The 19,938-nt window shown below is 43.7% G+C and overlaps 2 protein-coding genes across 4 annotated transcripts; one reads left to right on the top strand and one right to left on the bottom strand.

Moving 5' to 3' along the window:
- Positions 1 to 102: 102 nt before the first annotated feature.
- Positions 103 to 14,364, top strand: slc35e1 (solute carrier family 35 member E1). 2 transcript variants are annotated; one of them, XM_008279378.1, is made up of 6 exons: positions 103 to 440; positions 4,017 to 4,087; positions 7,932 to 8,069; positions 8,583 to 8,708; positions 8,816 to 9,061; positions 9,641 to 14,364. In XM_008279378.1, the coding sequence occupies exons 1-6, from the start codon at positions 113 to 115 to the stop codon at positions 9,869 to 9,871; spliced, it is 1,140 nt and encodes a 379-aa protein (XP_008277600.1). In that variant the 5' UTR covers positions 103 to 112; the 3' UTR covers positions 9,872 to 14,364. The 2 variants fall into 2 exon arrangements, with proteins under 2 accessions (XP_008277600.1, XP_008277599.1); XM_008279377.1 differs by lacking the exon at positions 9,641 to 14,364 and having other exon boundaries at positions 8,816 to 9,463.
- Positions 14,365 to 16,340: 1,976 nt separating this feature from the next.
- LOC103355540 (prostaglandin E2 receptor EP4 subtype-like) lies at positions 16,341 to 19,624 on the bottom strand. 2 transcript variants are annotated; one of them, XM_008279375.1, is made up of 2 exons: positions 18,575 to 19,624; positions 16,341 to 17,343 (listed from the first exon to the last, which is right to left on the bottom strand). In XM_008279375.1, the coding sequence occupies exons 1-2, from the start codon at positions 19,514 to 19,516 to the stop codon at positions 16,987 to 16,989; spliced, it is 1,299 nt and encodes a 432-aa protein (XP_008277597.1). In that variant the 5' UTR covers positions 19,517 to 19,624; the 3' UTR covers positions 16,341 to 16,986. The 2 variants fall into 2 exon arrangements, with proteins under 2 accessions (XP_008277597.1, XP_008277598.1); XM_008279376.1 differs by having other exon boundaries at positions 16,341 to 17,337.
- Between the last annotated feature and the right edge of the window lie 314 nt (positions 19,625 to 19,938).

Here is a 19,938-nt window from a genome sequence, read left to right as displayed (position 1 = left end):
GCTTCTCCGGCCTCAGCGCGCGGAGCTTGACGGCGGAGCAGCGCTGCCCTCCCCCGGCGCAGACACACACACACACACACTCCACCGGTGACTCGTCACTCCGCGCTGGAAGATGGCTGCGGTGGAGCGGACCCCGGTCAGGGAAGGGATCCGGATAGTTTCACTGTGCGTGTGCTGGTACACGGTCAGCTCGGGGGGCAACATCGTCAACAAAATCATCCTGAATGGATTCCCGTACCCGGTCACGGTCTCTCTGTTCCATATCATCTCCATCGTCGTCTTCCTCCCGCCGCTGCTGCGGGCTTGGGGAGTCCCCAAAACAGAACTGCCGAGCAGGTACTACCGCTGGTACATCCTGCCGCTAGCTTTCGGGAAATACTTCGCCTCCGTGTCGGCTCACTTCAGCATATGGAAAGTGCCTGTTTCGTACGCGCACACCGGTGAGTACAGCGGCTCCGTGTGAATGTGGCCGCCACCTGGAGCCTGTCAGCCGGGGCAACTTGATGATGTGTCCGCACCGTCAGCTGGTGTTAGCTTGGCGGCTAACGCTGGACAACTGGCGGCACGGACATTTAACTCGCTGCTGGGCCCCGGCTGGCTTTGGCGTCCAGGAGGTCGGGGACAAACGTGCTTTCACGCAGCTAAATATCTCACCGTGAGTGTTTTAACTACAATAATTGGTCCGCTTCAGGCTCCTGTTAGGAACAAGTAAGCGGCTGCTGTTAGCTAGCTAGCCAACTTAATGAGTCCTCCGTCAGGGGGGAGGGTCCATTACTGAAGCCGCTCCAACTTTGATCTCACACCGCCGGATAAAATCACATCACAGCTCCTCGTGGAGGTGATTTTGCTCCATCATGTGGTTATATTACACGGTTATCTGCAGAGGAATTTAATAACACGTGCTACATGTCCTCCTTTAGTCAAAGTTATAATGGAAGTAAGAGCACAACAGTGTAGGAAGAGTCCCAGATAGAAGCCCAGCAGTCAGCATGTGAGTCAAGGAGAACTACCAGCATCACAGCAGAACAAGCCACTATGCAGAATGGGCCATTTAAAAATAAAAAATAAAAAAATACTAATATTTACACAACATTTCAGTAACTGATAGAGTGATTTTACTAATTGTAGTGCTCATTAATGCATTGAACTACAATGTCTGAAGATTCTCAGTCATCCAGGTCGTGGTTATTCTGGTAGATTAATCGCAGCAACTGGAGTTTCTTGAAGATGTTCCACCTCTCATCCAAGAGGCTTCATCGGTTCTGACTGACTAGTTGGGAGTTCCACATATCCCAAAGGAGCCATTTGAGAGAGGGGTGAAAGAAGTCATCTATGTCAAACTGGAAAGACCATCCCTCAGCAGAGGTGGAGGTCTGAGGCATCATCTCTCACCTGTTTATGATTCAGTCCTAAGATCTCTCCCCAGGAAGATGAAACCACATCCACACCTAGCCACAAAACACCCTAAGGAACCCCATTGTGGCAGGAGGAGCACTAACGACCCACATAACGAGGAGGAGGAGCAACAAACCCCCAATTAAAACTCAGGTGTTAATGGCTCCTTTAGGATATCAGTATGTGGAACTCCCAACTAGTCAGTCAGAACCGATGAAGCCTCTTGGATGAGACGTGGAACGTCTTCAAGGAACTCAAGCAAGTCCAGTTGCTACGATTAATCTACCAGAACTGAACTATAATAAAACATCATTATTGATTTGTCATTCAGAGCGTGTGTCTTGTTACCAATCTGAATCAGTAAATTAATCCATTAGTTGTTTGGTCTATAAAATGACAGAAAATGGGGAAAAATGTCAATCAGTGCTGCCAAAGCCCAAGATGAGGTCCACAAATTGTTTTGTCAACAACCCAAAGATAACCAGTTTATCATCATAGAGGAGCAAGACAAAAATGAAATTGCAATCAACCCAATAGTAGACCAATAATTGATTAGTTGTTGCTAATCTATTGCAAATACAGCTAGCAGATAAATGTGTAACTGTAAGTACAACATTCCCCACAGAAATGTACAAGGATAAAGTAATTTGCCTGATAAATGTACAGGACTTGAGTACTTCTTAATTCAACCTAATCTCTTTCCTTTTCTCTTGAAACAGAAGTAAAGAGGTGTTTGCTCAGCTTTCTAGTGTTTATGTCTATCTAATTTAAAACAGTAAGGATAAACCTCATACATGAAACACTCATCAGTATATTACAATACACCGCCTCCAACAGGTTGAATCAACATATTTGTAGTTTTCATTTTTAAGAAGAATCAGTAAATGTAATAACCATTGTTTACTGTGTTACTGTATGAACTGTGTTAGATTTTATTGTCTTAATTTGTAATTTATTATGATCCCTATCAGCAACCATTCTTTCCACGCTGCACACGAGTCAACATGACATAATGCAGAACATCACAATAATCTGAAATATCCCGTCGTGCCTTAAAATATAAGTAACTGAACAACACGTCTTTTGCAGTTCGACCTCCCCTGAGTCACCTCGATAATCCCCAGCTGTGTTTTGAGCACGTTTAGGAAGTGCTATGATTCATTGCAAAGCTGTTGGCTTAAACTAGGTGTAGCTATGTAAACTGAAAGCTCATTAAATCCGATAATTCACCTCAAATCCAGGAAGTTAGCTTGAAATCAAGCGTACTTTTCTCATGTTAAGACTTCCGTTACAGCTGCTTCCCTTTGTGATCGTGCATTAAAGTCTCCATCAGCTCTCTTTAATTGGCAAACTAAAGCTGAACAGACAAACACCTGTACAGTTAGCTCAGACAGCCTGAAGATTCACACCTAGTTGCCTTCTAATACAACAGTCCTGCACTAAATCCAAGCTTCACACAGGTTGTAGCGCTCAAGTTGTTTTAGAGAGGCGTTAATTTGACGTCATGGTTATTTAGGACGGTGCAGGTCTCGGTGCTGATGAAGTGCTTCACATTATGGCGAGAGGTGTTTGTCATTAACTTCAAGTTCAACAGCACCATAAAGCCTCCAAAGTGATCACAGCGATAAACATTAAAAGCTTTGGGAGTTTGCAGCATTAGGTTTAGTGAGATGGACCTAATGAACCAGCAAGTGAGCTTTTAGTAAAACCTGTGTATAGAAAGTCCCTTCTCACGTCTAGGGATGTGCCATAGCTTCAAATAGAAGACACTAAACACTAAATGAAACTTTTTCTCCTCTTAGGCATTGCAAAGACCCTTAGTGGCCATAATTTAAAAGTGACAGCAGCCATGCCACCGTTGTTAAAGTTTCCAAGTGCGTCGCTTCTGTTGTTGTGCTTCATCCATCCATCCATCATCTATACACCACTTAATCCTCACTAGGGTCATGAGGGGCTGGAGTCTATCCCAGCTGACTCAGGGTGAAGGCAGGTTCACCTGGACAGGTAACCAGTCTATCACAGGGCTACACTTAGAGACAGACAACCAAGCACACTCACATTCACACCTACGGACAATTTAGAATCACCAATTAACCTCAACATGTTTTTGGACCTTGTGGAGGAGAACCCGGAGAGAACCCACACTGCACGGGGAGAACATGCAAACTCCACGCAGAATGTCCTCACCGGGACGTGAACCAGCGACCTTCTAGCTGCGAGGCAACAGTGCTAACCACCAACCTTGCAGCCCTTGTTGTGCTTCAGCAGCACCAAATCTAGTTTCGACAGTTTTGATGTCTGAAGCTATGTGTTGATCATTTTAAGTCTTTTGTAATTATTAGTGCACCACCACTGTTGAGTAACACCGGTGGCACACATCGGGATAAACCTACAACCACGTTTGTAAACGAAGCAACACGACAGCATGTGAATCCCTGAGTGACACGTTTACAGTGTTTGACAGCAGCGTGGGCCCAGCTGTGATGTAGCAGCATTTTATAGTCCAACCTTTTATTCTCAACCTGCTGCTGCTGCTGCTGTTAGTTGCTTTTTTCATGTTTGTTGTTGAAGAAAACAAAGTGACATTTATCCTTTTGTACCTTTTTTTTTTTTTTCCACAGTCAAAGCCACGATGCCAATATGGGTTGTGCTGCTATCAAGAATCATCATGAGGGAGAAGCAAACCACAAAGGTGAGTCGGCAAACACAGCACAAGGCCCGCTCTGTTTCAGCCTGTGTCTGAGACCCGGCAGTGGTGATGTGGCACAGCGCTGCGCCTGTCCTGCTTCTCATATTACGGCCTTCTGCAGGGGCTTTTGTCCCTGAAGTGGATGAGACGTTCTGTGGAGGTCAGAGAGGGAAACCTACATTTTTATTTCATCGGTCGGCCACATGCACCTGATAACCCCCCATATTAACCCGCTGCTTTTTATTTTATATGAGACAGGTGGGTTTTTGTGTATGCACGCTTGTTTTTTTTTTTATGCACGCTCTGCACAGGTGGCTGAACTTCCAGATCAGGTGACACAGTTACATGAGAACTAGACTCATTTTCCACTTGGTGACTGGGAGTTGCAGTGTTATGTGCACAAACTCTTTCTTTAATTTAAGTCCATTAGCATAGAGAAATGAAGACGAACCTGCAGCTCAACTTTAGCAGATGTAATTATTTCTTAGAGTCTGACAACCTCACATCAGGCGACTTCTTTATGCCTGAAACAAAACTTTTAATCCCAAACAGGAGAACATAAATTTGTCACACAGCGCCATCAAAGCTGATCATGCTGAGATTATGTTATTGAATTATCCAGCACTAACAACAACACATTACTGTCACTGTCCTGCCACTTAATCTCTCCACGAATCGATTGTTTTGTCTACAAAATGTGACACAATAGACAGACATCCATCCATCCATCACAATTTCCCAGAGCACATGGGGATGTCTTCTATTCAGACTGTCACTCCATCAGAGAAACCAACAAGTATTTTTAATCAAGTAGCTGAAAGCAGTGACTAGTTTTTGCCTTAAAATTCAATCTAATGCAAATGTCTCTTCTGCACTAGAATTATCTCTGACTCTTTTTTTGGGCTCTAGTTGTTGTAATGTGGCTGAACTAAAACAAAAACACTAAACTGGATGTGACAAAGTATAAATCAAGCAGGACATTTGTGCCTCCTTTGTGGCTGCTCGTCACATTTACTTAACTACCTGGTTATTGTGTCGTGCAGGTACGTAGGTGCCCAGCCCACAGTGACTCACAGAGCACAAGAATGCAGCAGTGACACGTTTGTAAAACATTAACAAGAACAAAACTTCTTCCATCAATATTCCAGACAAAGAGCTCTTATCCCTCTTATCCCAGCTCCTCAGATATAATCACACACACAAGAAAAACCTTCGTCATATGACACCCTTTGACTTTAGACTGTGCTATGAAACGTGGACTCTCTATCCACCTCCACTTGTATTAAAGAACCAGTGTTTGATACCAAAAAAAGCCTTTATTGGGACCTTGGCAACTAAAATACACAATGTCTGACCTGCCAGGAATGCAGCTTAATTTCCCATCCTGATGGCAGAACGTTTTACACTCAATGTTTTCTCACCTTCCTGAATGCGGAGACTTGTGAGTCTAACGTCAGCGTGTCATGTTTGCTTTACAGTTCAGATAGGATGGGGCTGGGAACGTAGGGGCTGTTGCTGAGGGATCCTGTTTGAGCAGCAGCAGGCTACGCTGTGCTGTCCTGAGAAAGCTCAAGTGAACATCTGATTAACTGAATAAGCGCTTTGTCACATTATTACTGTATAACTCGGATTAGTCCACCTCAGTGGGCAATTTCCCAGATACACCAGTACAATCTAATGCAGTCCGCTACAGCAGCTCCTCCATAACGTTTGTCTTTACAGAACTTATTAAATGTTTTATTGCAGTTTTATGTTTACTATTAAGTTAAAGGCCTACGTCGTATCTAAGGTTTTTCAAATGTATTTTCCTCCGTATTTACACTTAGTATGTCCTTGGAGCCAAAACCTGCACAGGTGAACCCAATAAACCGGACACTATGCAACTCTTACATAAAACTGGGTGTATTTGACTCAATAAATGCATTTACGTCTCCAGCTTTTCCTCTTCGGTGCAGGCCTTCAGGATAAGGGAGGAGGACCAGAGATAATCTCGTTAACTTTATAACTTGAGTATGTTGAACAAGTTGCTTCCAGGAGCTGCTTCCTTGTAGCGCATCCTGTTGAGACGCTGTTTAATTATGAATCAGCAAATTAAAAGAGGTGGGGAAGAGGAGGGGCTGCAAGGTGGCTCAGTGGTTAAGAAGGTCGCTGGTTCGCGTCCCGGTGAGGATACCCAGGATTTTTCTGCAAGTTTGCATGTTGTAGTGTGGGTTCTGTCCGGGTTCTCCGGCTTCCTCCTACAGTCCAGAAACATGTTGAGGTTAATTGGTGATTCTAAATTGTCCGTAGGTGTGAATGCTTGGTTGTCTGTCTCTAAGTGTAGCCCTGTGATAGACTGGTTACCTGTCCAGGTGAACCTGCCTTCACCCTGAGTCAGCTAGGATAGACTCCAGCCCCCCATGACCCTAGTGAGGATTAAGTGGTGTATAGATGATGGATGGATGGTTAAAAGGACCAGAGGTGTGTTGCTCCTACAGGCACAACTAGGTTTACAATTATTACTCCTATTTTTGATATTTGGTTCCAATTTCTGTTGACCAACCTGTTTTTTTTTTCCCCTCTATGTCTCATCTGTGTTGTTCAGGTGCTCACCTTTCAGAGCTTTTTGCACATACAAGACAACTAACTTGAACAATAAAACAGAGTCTGATGACAGTAAACGAGCACTTGGTAGTCAGGGTTGTGTTTTCTCAGTTTCAAACTGAGCGGTTGGTTGAGGGGAGGAGTGGGCACACAAGTGGGTTTCATAACAAATGCAAGTCGGCGTAGTTTCCCATCATCCAATATGCAAAAGAGTCGCTCATCTGTAGATGTTTGTTTCAGGCCGTGATGCCGAATCTGTGGACCAAAACACAAAGATGATGAGGTCGAGCTGCGCCCTCTAATGCACTGATGGAGCTGTGCATTAACATGTTTTGTGTAGATTTACAACTCTTCGGTGCAGCTGTGTCGAGGTTTTTTTTCGAGGGTTTCTGCTTTTTGTTAGGAGCAAAAAAAAACCTGGTTGTGTTCAGGTTTGATGCAGTGTAGGAACTGTCAACTCACATTTTCTATGAAGAGCTGAACAATGCAGAATGATGATGAGGCTGCAGCCACGACTTGCTTTATCAATGACGCATTTCATTCATCATCAGTAGTTTGATCTGTGAAATGGTAGAAGATGTGTTGTGGGGATCAAAACTGTCTACTTTCTTACCTTCAGAGCAGATTTTCTATACAGCATCTCAAAAGACTGATGCATTTATACATAAACAGGATCGTTTCATGATCAGCTGCAGCAGGACGCTCTCACAGCTTCTCGTGTAAAACAAGGTGAAGCAGAAAACACTCCACTCTGTAACGCAAAATAAAACAGCTTCACAAAGAACTAATCACTACCTGCTACACTCACAATGCTGCTTTCAATATTCTGATAATTACTCTGTTTAATACATGTGACGAGTTGAACTGAAGAGGTGCTTTAATTTCTGCCACAAGTGAAAAAGCCAGTTAAAAAAACAACAGCAGTGTCCAGCACACAAAGATGTCCAGTTGGCTATGATTTTAAACAGAGAACAGCGAGAGCAGTGGCTTAAATTAGGGATTGTTTGCTTAAAAAAGTACTTAAACAATTAATTAATAGTCAAGACAGCTGCTGATTGTTTTGTTTTTTTAATCAGTTGAGCAGTAGAGTAATCAATGAGCCCCGCATCTCTTGCTAATGTCTGACTCTGTGCTGGGCTGCAGATGGGGAAGCACTGCCAGCAGCAGGAAGCGGTATTGACTAATTAACTGCCTTCGATAAAAGCGCTGTTTGTGTTTGTTCCTGCTGACTCTGCCTTCTGTCTCCGTGTGCTCCCTGTTGCAGGTCTACGTATCGCTCATCCCCATCATCGGCGGAGTGCTGCTGGCCACGGTGACTGAGCTGTCCTTTGATGTTTCGGGACTAATCAGCGCTCTGGCCGCCACTCTCTGCTTCTCTCTGCAGAACATTTTCTCCAAAAAGGTAAATTCTCATCACGTTGGGATTCGTGATCCTGTCCGTCTCGTGGCCTGATTAAGACGAAGCCATTTCTCTGGATAACGTCAAAATGAATGAACAGAACTGGAAATCAGTGCTGGGCGCTGCGAGGGTTTCCCCTGGCGTTTGACACAAGCGCCACTTTCTTGCTGTTCGTGCAACCCGACAATTGATTAGGTTTTGAGCGCAAATGTCAACAGAAAACATGAGGAAATATAACTCACATTACACACATGTCACATTAGAAGAAAGGAAACTAAGTCAGTTGCTGTGTTAGAAGAACAGCTGAAGTTGACTCTTGCCCTGATCCACATGTTAAATGCTGTTTTAGCCAAAATAGTTCCTTTTTGGGGCCAAAATACTTGCTGTCTTTGATTTGATTCTGCTCGTTAAGCATGTGGGGAACAACAGAAAGTTTTTAGACGCAAAAATACCCCCAAAAACCTTTACGTCTACTTTGTCATGAAATGAAATGATCTTTTTTTTTTTCTTCTAAAGGTGTTGCGAGACACAAGAGTTCATCACCTGAGGCTGCTCAACATCCTCGGCTTTAACGCTGTGATCTTCATGCTGCCCACTTGGGTTCTCGTCGACCTCTCAGTGTTTCTTGTGAACGGAGACCTGGTGAGAAGCAGTGACGGCTCTTTAGTACAGTTTAACATTTACACCAGCTGTTCAGCAGCGTCTGGCTCGTTATACGGCCCTAAACGATGTCACCTCTTTGCTTTCAGTCGGACGTCTCAGGATGGTCCGGCACCTTCGTCCTCCTGCTCATCAGCGGCTTCTGCAATTTTGCCCAGAACGTCATCGCCTTCAGCGTGCTCAACCTCGTCAGCCCTCTCAGCTACGCCGTGGCCAACGCCACCAAGAGGATCATGGTCATCAGCATCTCGCTGTTAATGCTGCGCAACCCGGTCACCCTCACTAACGTCATGGGTATGATGACGGCCATTGTTGGAGTCTTCCTCTACAACAAGGTGAGTCTGGCTGAGCACAGGATGGTAGCTACAGATTCCCTCGAAGGTCAGCTGAGAGGAAAAAAACGAGCTGTGTGCACATTTGGAAGAAGAATGGAGAGAGATGGTAAAGAAATGAATCACAAGTCCTCTGTTGTTCCTCCAGATGAAAGGTTTCTTTTATTTGCATATTGTGCTGAGCACCAACATGAATGTGAGGAGCTCAGTCAGCATTTAACAGCCGTTTCTTTACCTGAAGTTAAGTGCAGAAGTATTTAAAAATGTATTTTAACTGTAAACATTCGTCTTAACGGACCTTTTCCTCCATACTTAGTCTACATGGCTGTGTCTTGTTCCATTCACACTCCTGCTTATTTTCGTGATCAGTAAACTGCTTCATCTCCACCCGTCTGTATCAGTCACCCTCCATCAGACCTATAGCTGCCTTTCATTGAGTTAAATGTAAATTATTACATTATTTATCCACTTGGGGAACATTAAACCCACCCAAACTATTCAGGCTCAGTGGAGCACCAAGACTGCCAACATTTATGACACCAGGTCATTTAAAGTCTATTTGTCCTTCTCCTCTGCCATCAGGCCAAGTATGATGCAAACAAGGAGAAGAAGCTGTTGCCGAGCGCCAAGCAGGACCTGATGTCCTTTGACAACCCGGCGCTGGAGAAGCTCCAGAGCAACGGGTCAGTGCCTTTCTCTCACGGCTCAGAGCAGCAGCAGCACAGCTGGAACAACGTGCTGACCGACCACTTCCAGTACAGCCGGCAGGCCTACACGACGAACTACAGCAGCAACCACCAGTACGTTGTGTAAAGGAGGAGTGTGTCCTCGTCCTGGGTAGCTGTCATAGACATTACTGTGTGTAGCCGCCCTCCCAGCAGCGGGTCTTCACCGCCTGCTCCAAACTCGAGACTGAAGGCAAGTGCTGTTTGTTCTGGATAGTAAGAATGAGATGTGTCGGTCATAGAGGGCCAGAGATGTGACCTCTCCCATGCCACTCCCTGTCTAAACTTCATTTTCAGACAGCTTTGCTGTAGGTCATCGCTTATTTATTACTTCGGTACCGACTGTACGGGATGGTGTGAGAGAAAACAAAACTTTAATCAGCCATTTTCAGACATGTTGGTGACGGTTGAAGCCATGATGTTCAGACACGTAGATGTGCCACAGCAGCAGGAAGACGTTGTGGCAGGTAGTTGAAAAATGATCTATTTTTTGTGACTGTCTGGAAATGTTAAGAGTTTTGTTTTCACAACCAGCCATATTTAGTTTTGGGTTGTTTTGTTCACTTTGAAAAGAAAGCATGTCATCTGTAGCCATTTACTGTGAACGGTAACTTGCACCGAGTCAGGAGACGTCGTGTTGCCTCGTGTAACAAGCTGAGTGAAACAGAAGGTCTTTATATTTTTGGTTTGGGGCATTTCATGTTTACGATGGTCATTTTTCTTCATGGGACACTTCTATTGTGAGGACGAACAAACTGCTCAGACTGTTCTGAGTGAAAACATCTTGAGGTCGATGGCACTTGTTGGGAAAGTTGTGGTTTTGTAGATTTGATCAGAGATGTTTTTAGCTGTGCTGGCACCATGATTCTACAGACGTCACTGTTTTGGACCAGACTGAAACATCTCAATGGATGGATTGCCTGAAAATCTGGTGCACACATTCTTGTCTCTGACTTTTCATCAAGTGCCATCATCGTGTCAAAATTTTCATTCATCCAATGCTTTGGTTTGCGACTACCTATGAAACACCTTCAGCTGTTCTTCCTTAAGTGCTAATTAGCAAAAGCTAGCATGCTAACATGATACGCTAACATGGGGAATATGGTAATCGTACCAGACAACCCTCAGCATGTTGGCACCGTCATTGTGGAACACACTAGCATGCTAACATTAGCACTTAGCTCAAAGTACTGCTACCGAAGTGGATCCTCACAGAAGCGCTTGCATGGCTGTAGGCTGTAGACTCAAGATGCCGCTGTAGATATGAATTAGACTGCTGTAGCTCGATTTCTGCACTCACTTTACAAGGTAGTTCAAAAAAATGCAAGTTCCCAATGAAGAAAAATGCCCAAATCTGTTCACTTTGTCTGCAACAAGCTGAGGCTCATAAACGTTTTGCACACGCAGATCAGTAAAGTTAAAGTCAGCAAGTGTTCCTAACTGCCATTGATAGAAAAAAAAAAACCCACACAAAGCGTCCAAGAGCGAGACCGGCTCTGTTATCCGGAGAGGTCAATGACCTCTTAAAAATCTGCCCTTTTCACCAATGAAACCGAAAAGTTTCAACTTGAGGTCTAAATGTAAAAAGTTAGCATAAAGTTAGAATCACCAAAACAAAGCATCCTGACGATACTGTAGAGATGCCCTTTGTTTCACCTTGTTTAGCCAGTCTAACCATGTAAGATGCAATAGAGATGTTACGTTTACTTATTTTGTCATCATAGTTTGGAGGTAATGAGTTGATTTAAAATAATGCATAGATTTGTTTTTTTTTAATTGATTGTCGGTATTTATTGATCTGTGAAGCTTCTCAGGCAGAGTGAGGTCTTCTCTCCTGTCAGGTGACTTTTTTTTTTCCCGCCTGAACCAAAGCTGCTGTGTCATGTTTCTGTTTTATTTTATTTTATTTTAAAACAGAGGCTTGCGTCAAGTTTGCACATCATGAAACACCTTTAAATGCAGATTGTGACCGTCTGGCCAACCGGCGTTGTTGGTGCCGGAGAGTCACCGGACGGACTTGATTTGAGAATGAGACGTGCATGAAATCCCAGGTTTGGTTTGTGCAATTAAAGATTCAACTTTAATTTCAGGTGGACTTCATTATCATCATTATTGATTGCAATGTCTGCAGAATTGATAATCAATCATCATTTGTATTTTTAAAAATGGTTTTTACTGCTCGAGGAACTATTTAACGTAGGAAACATCGGCCGCTCGTGTTTCTCCTTTGCGGGATAGCTTGCGCTGACTGATGCACTCATCGTGTCACTACAGCAATATAAAGTCTCTTATCTGCTTTCTTCGTGGCTCAGATGCTTCGGCGTCAAGTGCGAGTCGTAGCCTGTGAGCTTCTTCTTTTTTTTGTTTTTTTTTTCAGCTGTAGTCTCTTGTAGATTGGGGTTAGGGGATACTGTGGTTAATAATATGCCTTTTTATGTACTTTTTTGACACTTTAAACACTGTCATAGTATTTAGTCTGAAGAAAAACCCCCCAAAATAATCTGCAGAGAGCTCTGAGGGCTCAGCGGGGCCTCCCAGAGACAAACCTCTTTATGGATTCATGGGGAAAACTACTGCTGACGAATGACAGGTTGTAGGAAAAGATGGTAAAACTCCTGTGTGGTATATTGAGTTTTTAGCAGCTCTGGAACAATTACTACCTTCCTCAAATGCCTGTTTTAAGTTAGATTTGGTTGATTGTTGTTGGCATTGAGGCTGCATCGAACTGAATCTTTAACAACGCCACAAACTGCAGCCTCTGAACTAACAAAGGACACGGATCAGAACCTCTTTGACTCAACACCAGCATCGATTAAAGTTTCACGGAAGTTGCGTTTCTCTACTGGAATATTTTAGTTTCGTAACCATCGTGAAAACCTCAAAATATCATCGCATGAAATGACAGCACAGAACTGTGCAGCGCTACGGGGCTGACTGGTTTCACGGCTGCCTGGATCTTTAAGTGTGTTCCCTTCAGCTTAAAGCACCTGTGATGAACACCGTACGCTATCTTCCCAACACCAGTCGCACTGGAGAGCATTCAGTAGCTAAAGAGCCAGTTATTTCCAACGAGGTGGTGGAGACCAAAACAGAGCTTAAAGACGAATGGAATTCATCAGGCGACAGCAAACGTATTTATTACGTCACCACAGCGTCGTCCTAGTTTGTGCTTCGGTTGTATGAATACTCGGATCTCTAAAAGACTGTTTCGTGATTACCTAAAGTATTCCGAATCTCCTGCAGTCAGTCACGGAGGCGCACACGCATCACTTCAACTGTAAATCATGTACATTTCCACTTTTTTTTACCAGGTTCGTTCTTTCATTTAAACCAGCAGCATGTGGCGCCTCGATAATGTGGAACATTTTCATATTGTTGCCTCTTGGGAAACGAGTTTTGTAAATATCAAGAGGGAAACCGTCACCATGGATACAACAAATGCTTTTTAATAGGGATGTCCGATATTGGCATAAAAATGTAATATCTGTCAATATCGTTATTGTTTTTTTTTCGATAAAGTAATGCCTGGATTTCGCCAGCGCGCAAATGATGATAACGTCAAACTGCGTCATGAAGTGGGCAGCAAGTGTGGCCGCAGTAACAAACATATGTCGGTATCGGTTGATATCGGAAATTGAGAGTTAGAGAATATCGGCATATCGAATATTGGCAAAAAAGCCAATATCGCACATCTCTACTTTTCAATGATTTCAAGTCAAATAAAATCTACTCTTCAGCTGTTTATCAGATCCGTGCAGTAACTCACGTGAAATGCGACACCCTATTAACTAAATGTTTTATGTTCGGTTTTGAAGCATATCAACAACGGAGCAATCTGACTATGACGATATCCGACTAACCAACTAAAACTACTTCAGAAAGACACTAGCCGATCACATCATTGATTTATTCTAAAACCTCCATGTGTAGTCTGTATTTCAGAGGGTTCACGTTCCAAAGTTCTGCACATTTGTTGGATGCGGTAACGTGAAGCTGCTGAACTTAACTGCAGCTGTCTCCAGATCTTAAACAGATCTTAACGGTTCAACTTTAAAGGGCCTTCAGTCACATTCTAAGTGTTCACCATTCATCCATCGCTACTGCTGCAGCCAACATTTCCACACTCTAGTTTCTTCACGTCTTTCTTCGTGTCCTTCCTCATGTTGCCAAAAGCAGAGCTTTGTGACGCATCGCAGGACGGAGGCCTTGCTAGCAGGTGGACGAGATGCAGCGAGTGCTTCTCCAGTTTCTGTGCACCGAGCGTGCCGGGAGAACGTTTAGAGAACGGTCGCTTTAGATGCTGGCTCTCTGTCGTAAAGCTTTTCACTGGGATGTAAATGTCAATGAGAGGAGAAAGGGGAGAATACTTTGTAAAACTTGTATAATTATTATTTTTGTGTGTCTTTAATGGATCTTGAGACGAAATTTTTACTTAACCGATGTTTATAGATTTTTATTTATGGTGTCAAGGTACAAAGATGTTGTACAGCGGTGCAGCTATGCACAGTCTTGTCTGCTTATGTTTAGTAAATGCTATTTTTAAATGTTGGGGGGGAAATAAATGCATTATGGAATCCTGAACTTACTGAATGTCTTTTCTTTCATCTGTCAGTTAAAGGTATCGACACTGTAAAATACTCCAAGTGTAAATTCTACAAGTGCAGAAGGATTATTAATTAAATATTCTTAGGAAGTAATAAAGCTGCTGCAGGAATGTTCCCATAATGAAGGGTTTTATTATTAGCTCTGACATTCTAGCCACTTTAGATGTAGTTAGATTTGTTTACAGCTACAATAAGTACGTCCAGTGGTTCCCAACCTAGGGGTCGCGCCCCTCCAGGGGGTCAAAGATAAATCAAAGTTATTTATTTTTCTGTTTTGTAGCTTTTCTGTGAAATGTTGGATTATTTTATCTTTAAGAGTTTAATTTAAAAGAAAACATCTGAGGCGGGGGCTGCAAGGTGGAGCAGTGGTTAGCACCGTCGCCTCGCAGCAAGAAGGTCGCTGGTTCGCGTCCCGGTGAGGACACCCAGGATCTTTCTGCATGTTCTCTCCATGCAGTGGTGGGTTCTCTCCGGGTTCTCCGGCTTCCTCCCACAAGTCCAAAAACATGTTGAGGTTAATTGGTGATTCTAAATTGTCCGTAGGTGTGAATGTGAGTGTGCTTGGTTGTCTGTCTCTAAGTGTAGCCCTGTGATAGACTGGTGACCTGTCCAGGTGAACCTGCCTTCACCCTGAGTCAGCTGGGACAGACTCCAGCCCCCCATGACCCTAGTGAGGATTAAGTGGTGTATAGATGATGGATGGATGGACATCTGAGGCATTTAAATGCAACTGAATTGCAAATGAAAACTCAGACATCGGAAAGGAGGCAAGGAACCCCAACTAGACGCGTTTGTCATCATATTAAGCTGAACAGTGTTCCTGTATAACTAACTATAACTGGCAGGTACATGTTGTCTGAAGTTGTGCACCAAGTACAATAATCAGCTCTGAACCGTTGTGATGCAGAAGAAAGCATAAAGTTAAGTACTTACGTTACACTTGAGTGCAGTTCTTTATGTTTCATCACAAACCGAATGCTTTTTATTTGTAAACTGTAGAGGCAGTAAAGATCCTGCAGGAGTATTTCATCACTCTTACAGTCATTTCAGCAGCAAATTACATAAGAAGCCTTTAAATGTGCGTTGCACTCATCTATCTGACTGTATTTGACTTTAAACTGGTTCATATTAAAGCACTTCACTGTCACTTTAACTACAACAATCATAAGAACATGTGGAGGATTTGAATGATGTGCTTCAGGTGTTTTTCTGCCCCCTAGTGGCCACAAATTGACAAGTATTTCTCAGATGAGTGTCAAGTGCAGGAAGCCAACACATTACTTTATAAATTTGTCAGAACTTTCATGCAGACTTGATCCTGTTTGGTTTTTTATCTCCACTCAGAAATTCATCATCTTCTCCTTCTAGTGTTTCCTCAACAGAACTTTTATATCATCTTACAAGGGAGGACATTCATCTGCAAAATGTCAGGGATGGATATAAATAAAAACATCCTGCCGAGGATCTCCTGCACGTGGAGCTCAGTCGTCGTCTCCGTCCTGCTTGTGATGCATGTAACCGTCTACTGATCCGTTGTCCCCCTGCAGGGCTGACAGCTCCTCAACGAATGCTCCTCCAGCGTTGGCAGAGGTTTTATTCACAGGGATGTTCTGAGGTGACGATGCAGAGGAGAGGGAGAGATTTCAAACCGGCCAGACGGTACAGATATAACTACTGGTTTGAATCATTGTGAATCGGATTAGAATTTAACTGCTTCACCATAACTGTCCACACACAGCTGAAAACGCTAACACAGAGTTTAGAAAAGGGTCACTGTTAGAAAAAAGAAACTGAGCTGTGCAAAAGTTACAACCACTGCAGCTGAGTATAAATAAAATCAAACATAATACAGAAGCACTGACCGGGTTCAAAGGAGTTCAGCACTAACAGAGACCAGAGCAGCCCGAGTTCAAGACAAACACAGTTTACCAAATAACAGCCAGCACACACAGATTTATTGCAAACATAAATCTTTAATACAAACAGGCAACAGCAGCATATTTTGGTCAGTGCTTTTCTGGCTTTGTGTTTCTCTCATAATGCAGAAATACCTCCCAGGGAGTTTCCATAGACAACGCAGCTGAAAAAGATCACCTGCCTGCCACAAAGAGACCTAAAAACAGCATGAAGTCAGACTCTTGTCATGTCTGTAAGTATGAAAATGTGTCACTGGTCATTTGAACACGACACAAGCCGTCTATGCATCTGCAGGAGCTGATTAGTTCCCATAAAGTGTAGGACTGACTGGTCTGGAGGCAGGAGGAGGAGGAGGAGGGAGCTTCATGACATAATTAGAAAAAAGGGTTAGAAGAAGTGTGGCAGTGAGTTAGAAGCCATGAGAAGACGGTGGATAGCACGGAAAGACAGAGAATAAAAAGCTTCCATCTTGTCTCGTTATTGCACTTCAGGAGCGACATCAGAGTCAAGTAGTTTCTCTTGTCAGTATTGCTGCTTCATTTTACTTGATAAATAATCCTGCAGGAGCTGTGTGGCTCCCGTCCAGCTGTGAGTTCACATATTCATCGTCACCATTGCTCTGAAACAGAGTCTGTGGTCCGGGTGAGGCTGCTTGCAGCAGAGAAAGACGTCCAACACAAGCTCAGCGTGCAGCGTTTGAAGTCTGGTGGAGGCTCTCCGTGTCGTACGGAGTGAATCTGACAGCAGCCGGCAGCTGAGAGATGATGTTTGCGTTGCACATCAGCTGGGTGAACACGTGGCTGTCCCGCATGATGTCAGGAAAAAAGAGATTCCTCTGCGGTGGAGGAGGGGAGTTGCTGCGAGTGCTGCTGCTTCTCCTGGATAAACTGAGTAACCGTCGAAACAGAGACCTCCTGAGCAGGATGTAGATCCAGGGGTCCAGGATGGGGTTGACTGAGGCGATCCTGATGGCGGCCAGGTCTGCCTTGTAGGCCTCCTCGTCGTCTTTCTGTTTGAAGTGGTTGGCAAACACCTGCACCTTAAAGAGGAAAACAAGTTAGTACAACACACACATCTTCATGTTGTTAGTAAGAGCTTAAAGAGATGTGATGCCAGATACATGCAGGAATCATTTTTAAGACTTTCCAACTCAAATTAGACAAAAGCTTTTCATTCCTTAGTGATGAATCTCTGCATTCCAACATTTTGTGAGCAGTTAAAAATGTTCTTTTCAGAAATTGTGTCATTTTAATTTATATTTTTGGTCTGAAATGACAACATTGACAATAAATCTTAAAAGAAAAAACAGAAAAATGATAATAATACAAATATTGTTTTAGCTAAGACATAACTGTATGTCTGTGTATGTGATGAACCATAAAATCCAGCTAATCTCACTCATCTCAGTTCGACATGCAGAGAAACAGTGTTGGGAAAATGTTCTGAATATTTATAACTAGTAAATTGTTGATTTCAGAAGTGAGCCTTTTTTAAATTCTTATCACACATCAACATTTTATTCTGTTTTTTTTTTTTGTTGAACTGATCCTGGACTATCTGATGTTGGACAGAGTGAATTAATCAGTTTTGTGTTTCTAATATGCAGAATTCATTTAAAACAGGTTTTAACAAAGAGTCTACAATCTGTGACTCATAATGATGAACTATAACACATGATGTTAGTTACAGGTAAATGAACATCAAAGCATCCTGTTGATCAGTGGCTGAAAGGAACTAAGTACATTTAAATGCACTAAATCTTAGAGGCTGTTCTATTTACTTCTTCCTCTTTTTACAGTAAATTAAACTTCACTGTTAAAAGGAACGTTATTGAAGAGTTTTAACTGTAATTTTATTTTAATAATTTGCTGTTACTTTGCATGTTTTGCGTTAAATCACAAAAATTATTCAGCAAAATTGTTGACTTCGGGAAAAAAAACTTTACATAAAATCTGTATTTTTACAAATAATAATTAGTGTGAAAAAAAGTGAAAAGTAAAAAAAAAAAAAAGTAAAAGTAAAAAAAAGTAAAGTGACACTTTTCTTTTTTTATTGCTCTATTTTAACCATTCTTATACAAGTATTAACAGTTATTTTAACAGTTTTAACAGTTTTAACCGTTTATTTCCTGACAGGTTCACATGAAGATAAAACATGAAACCAAAAGCTTCCTTGTCACTAACATCTGTTGCTGCTGCAGCTACTTGTGCAGGAAAAGAAGAAAACTATCCAAACCAGTCACTGTTGACATGTTTACTGTCTGGACTCACCACCAGCGGGGCAGAACAGGCCAGAACCACCGCGGAGGTCATCACCAGCACCGCGATCATCTGCGTCTCGGCGGCCGAGGACAGAGCCCTCCACCTCTCCCGGACGCTGGCTCTGGTGACGGGCCGCTGCACGGTCCTCTGCCGCATCAGCAGCAGCGCTCCGCACACCGCCAGGTTCAGCAGGATGGTGCCCAGGATGAGCAGCAGGCTGACGGCGCCGTACAGGACGGAGTAAGCGGTGGCCCGAGGCTCGTGTGTCTTCCAGTCGATGAAGCACCAGGTGTTCGACTTCTGCAGCTTGCTGGCCGCCATGCCCATCATGGGGAGGCAGCAGAACAAAATGTGACTGATGTAAATGAAGAGAAGGAACTTTTGCGCAAAGCGTCCGTCCACCCCCCAGCGCTGGTAGGTGTAGGGGCAGCAGATAGCCAAGTAGCGCTCTGCTGCCATGGCGCATATGATGCTCAGTCCGGCGACACCGAAGAACAGCAACAAAAAGGAGTGGAACTCGCAGATGTGATGGTTCTGCAACACTTTCGGGTCCAGGTAGGTGGCTATGGTGAGCGGGCTGGCCAGGCAGGTGCCCAGCAGGTCCGTCACCGCCAGACCGCGCACAAGCGCGAAGAAAGCGGAAGATTTCCTCTCTTGTCGTGACACCGAAAGGACGATTATTGCAATTAAATTTCCAATGGCGCCTCCAGCAAACATAAACATCGGTAAAGCGATTCCTGTTCCTGCTGGTGGGGCAGGCGACCGCGTGCAGTTGATGGAAACAGGTCCTTGCGTAAAGTTCTGGCTTTCCATCGCCAAATACACCCACTGGCTGGCGTTTGTTAGAGATGCTTCCTTCGGTCTGCCGTGGGTTTGAGAGCGCATTTCCTCTTTAACCCCCTGCAGCAGAAGATAAGGAGTGAGCAGGGGTTCGTTCTCTGGTAGTCTCATCCCCTCTACTTTCCAGTAATCCACAAGTTCACCGCAGTGGTCGTTGCGCACAGCTGTGGGCTGAGAGGTGGGTTGTCTCTGTTGGATCGAACCACCCAGCAGGCTGACAGCTGGACGGGATGGATGCTGTGAGAGAGACAAGCAGGGAAAAAAAAGTAGTTTGTTGCTCACAGCTTCTCCTCCACTTGTCATCTGCCAGTGCGGGCGTCATCACAGATGCGTAATGTTTGTAGCAGCCTATCAGGAGGTCCGGCTGTTGGGCTGGCAGGAAAATACAGAGACGACAGTGAGACAGAAGAGGCTTCAGCAGATTTGTTTGTTTTTTTTTCATTTGGATGAGAGTCTTATTTGCAGACACACGTCGGAAGGTTTGTTGCAACCCCATTAGTGTCAGTAACCCCATGTCACTTAACTGTTAATGC

The sequence above is a fragment of the Stegastes partitus genome, unplaced genomic scaffold (assembly GCF_000690725.1).
Source record: "Stegastes partitus isolate 25-593 unplaced genomic scaffold, Stegastes_partitus-1.0.2 Scaffold157, whole genome shotgun sequence".
In the NCBI taxonomy this organism is placed as follows: Eukaryota; Metazoa; Chordata; class Actinopteri; family Pomacentridae; genus Stegastes; species Stegastes partitus.
The sequence above is the reverse complement of the archived record's forward strand: the minus strand, read 5'-3'. Positions and strand labels throughout refer to the sequence as shown.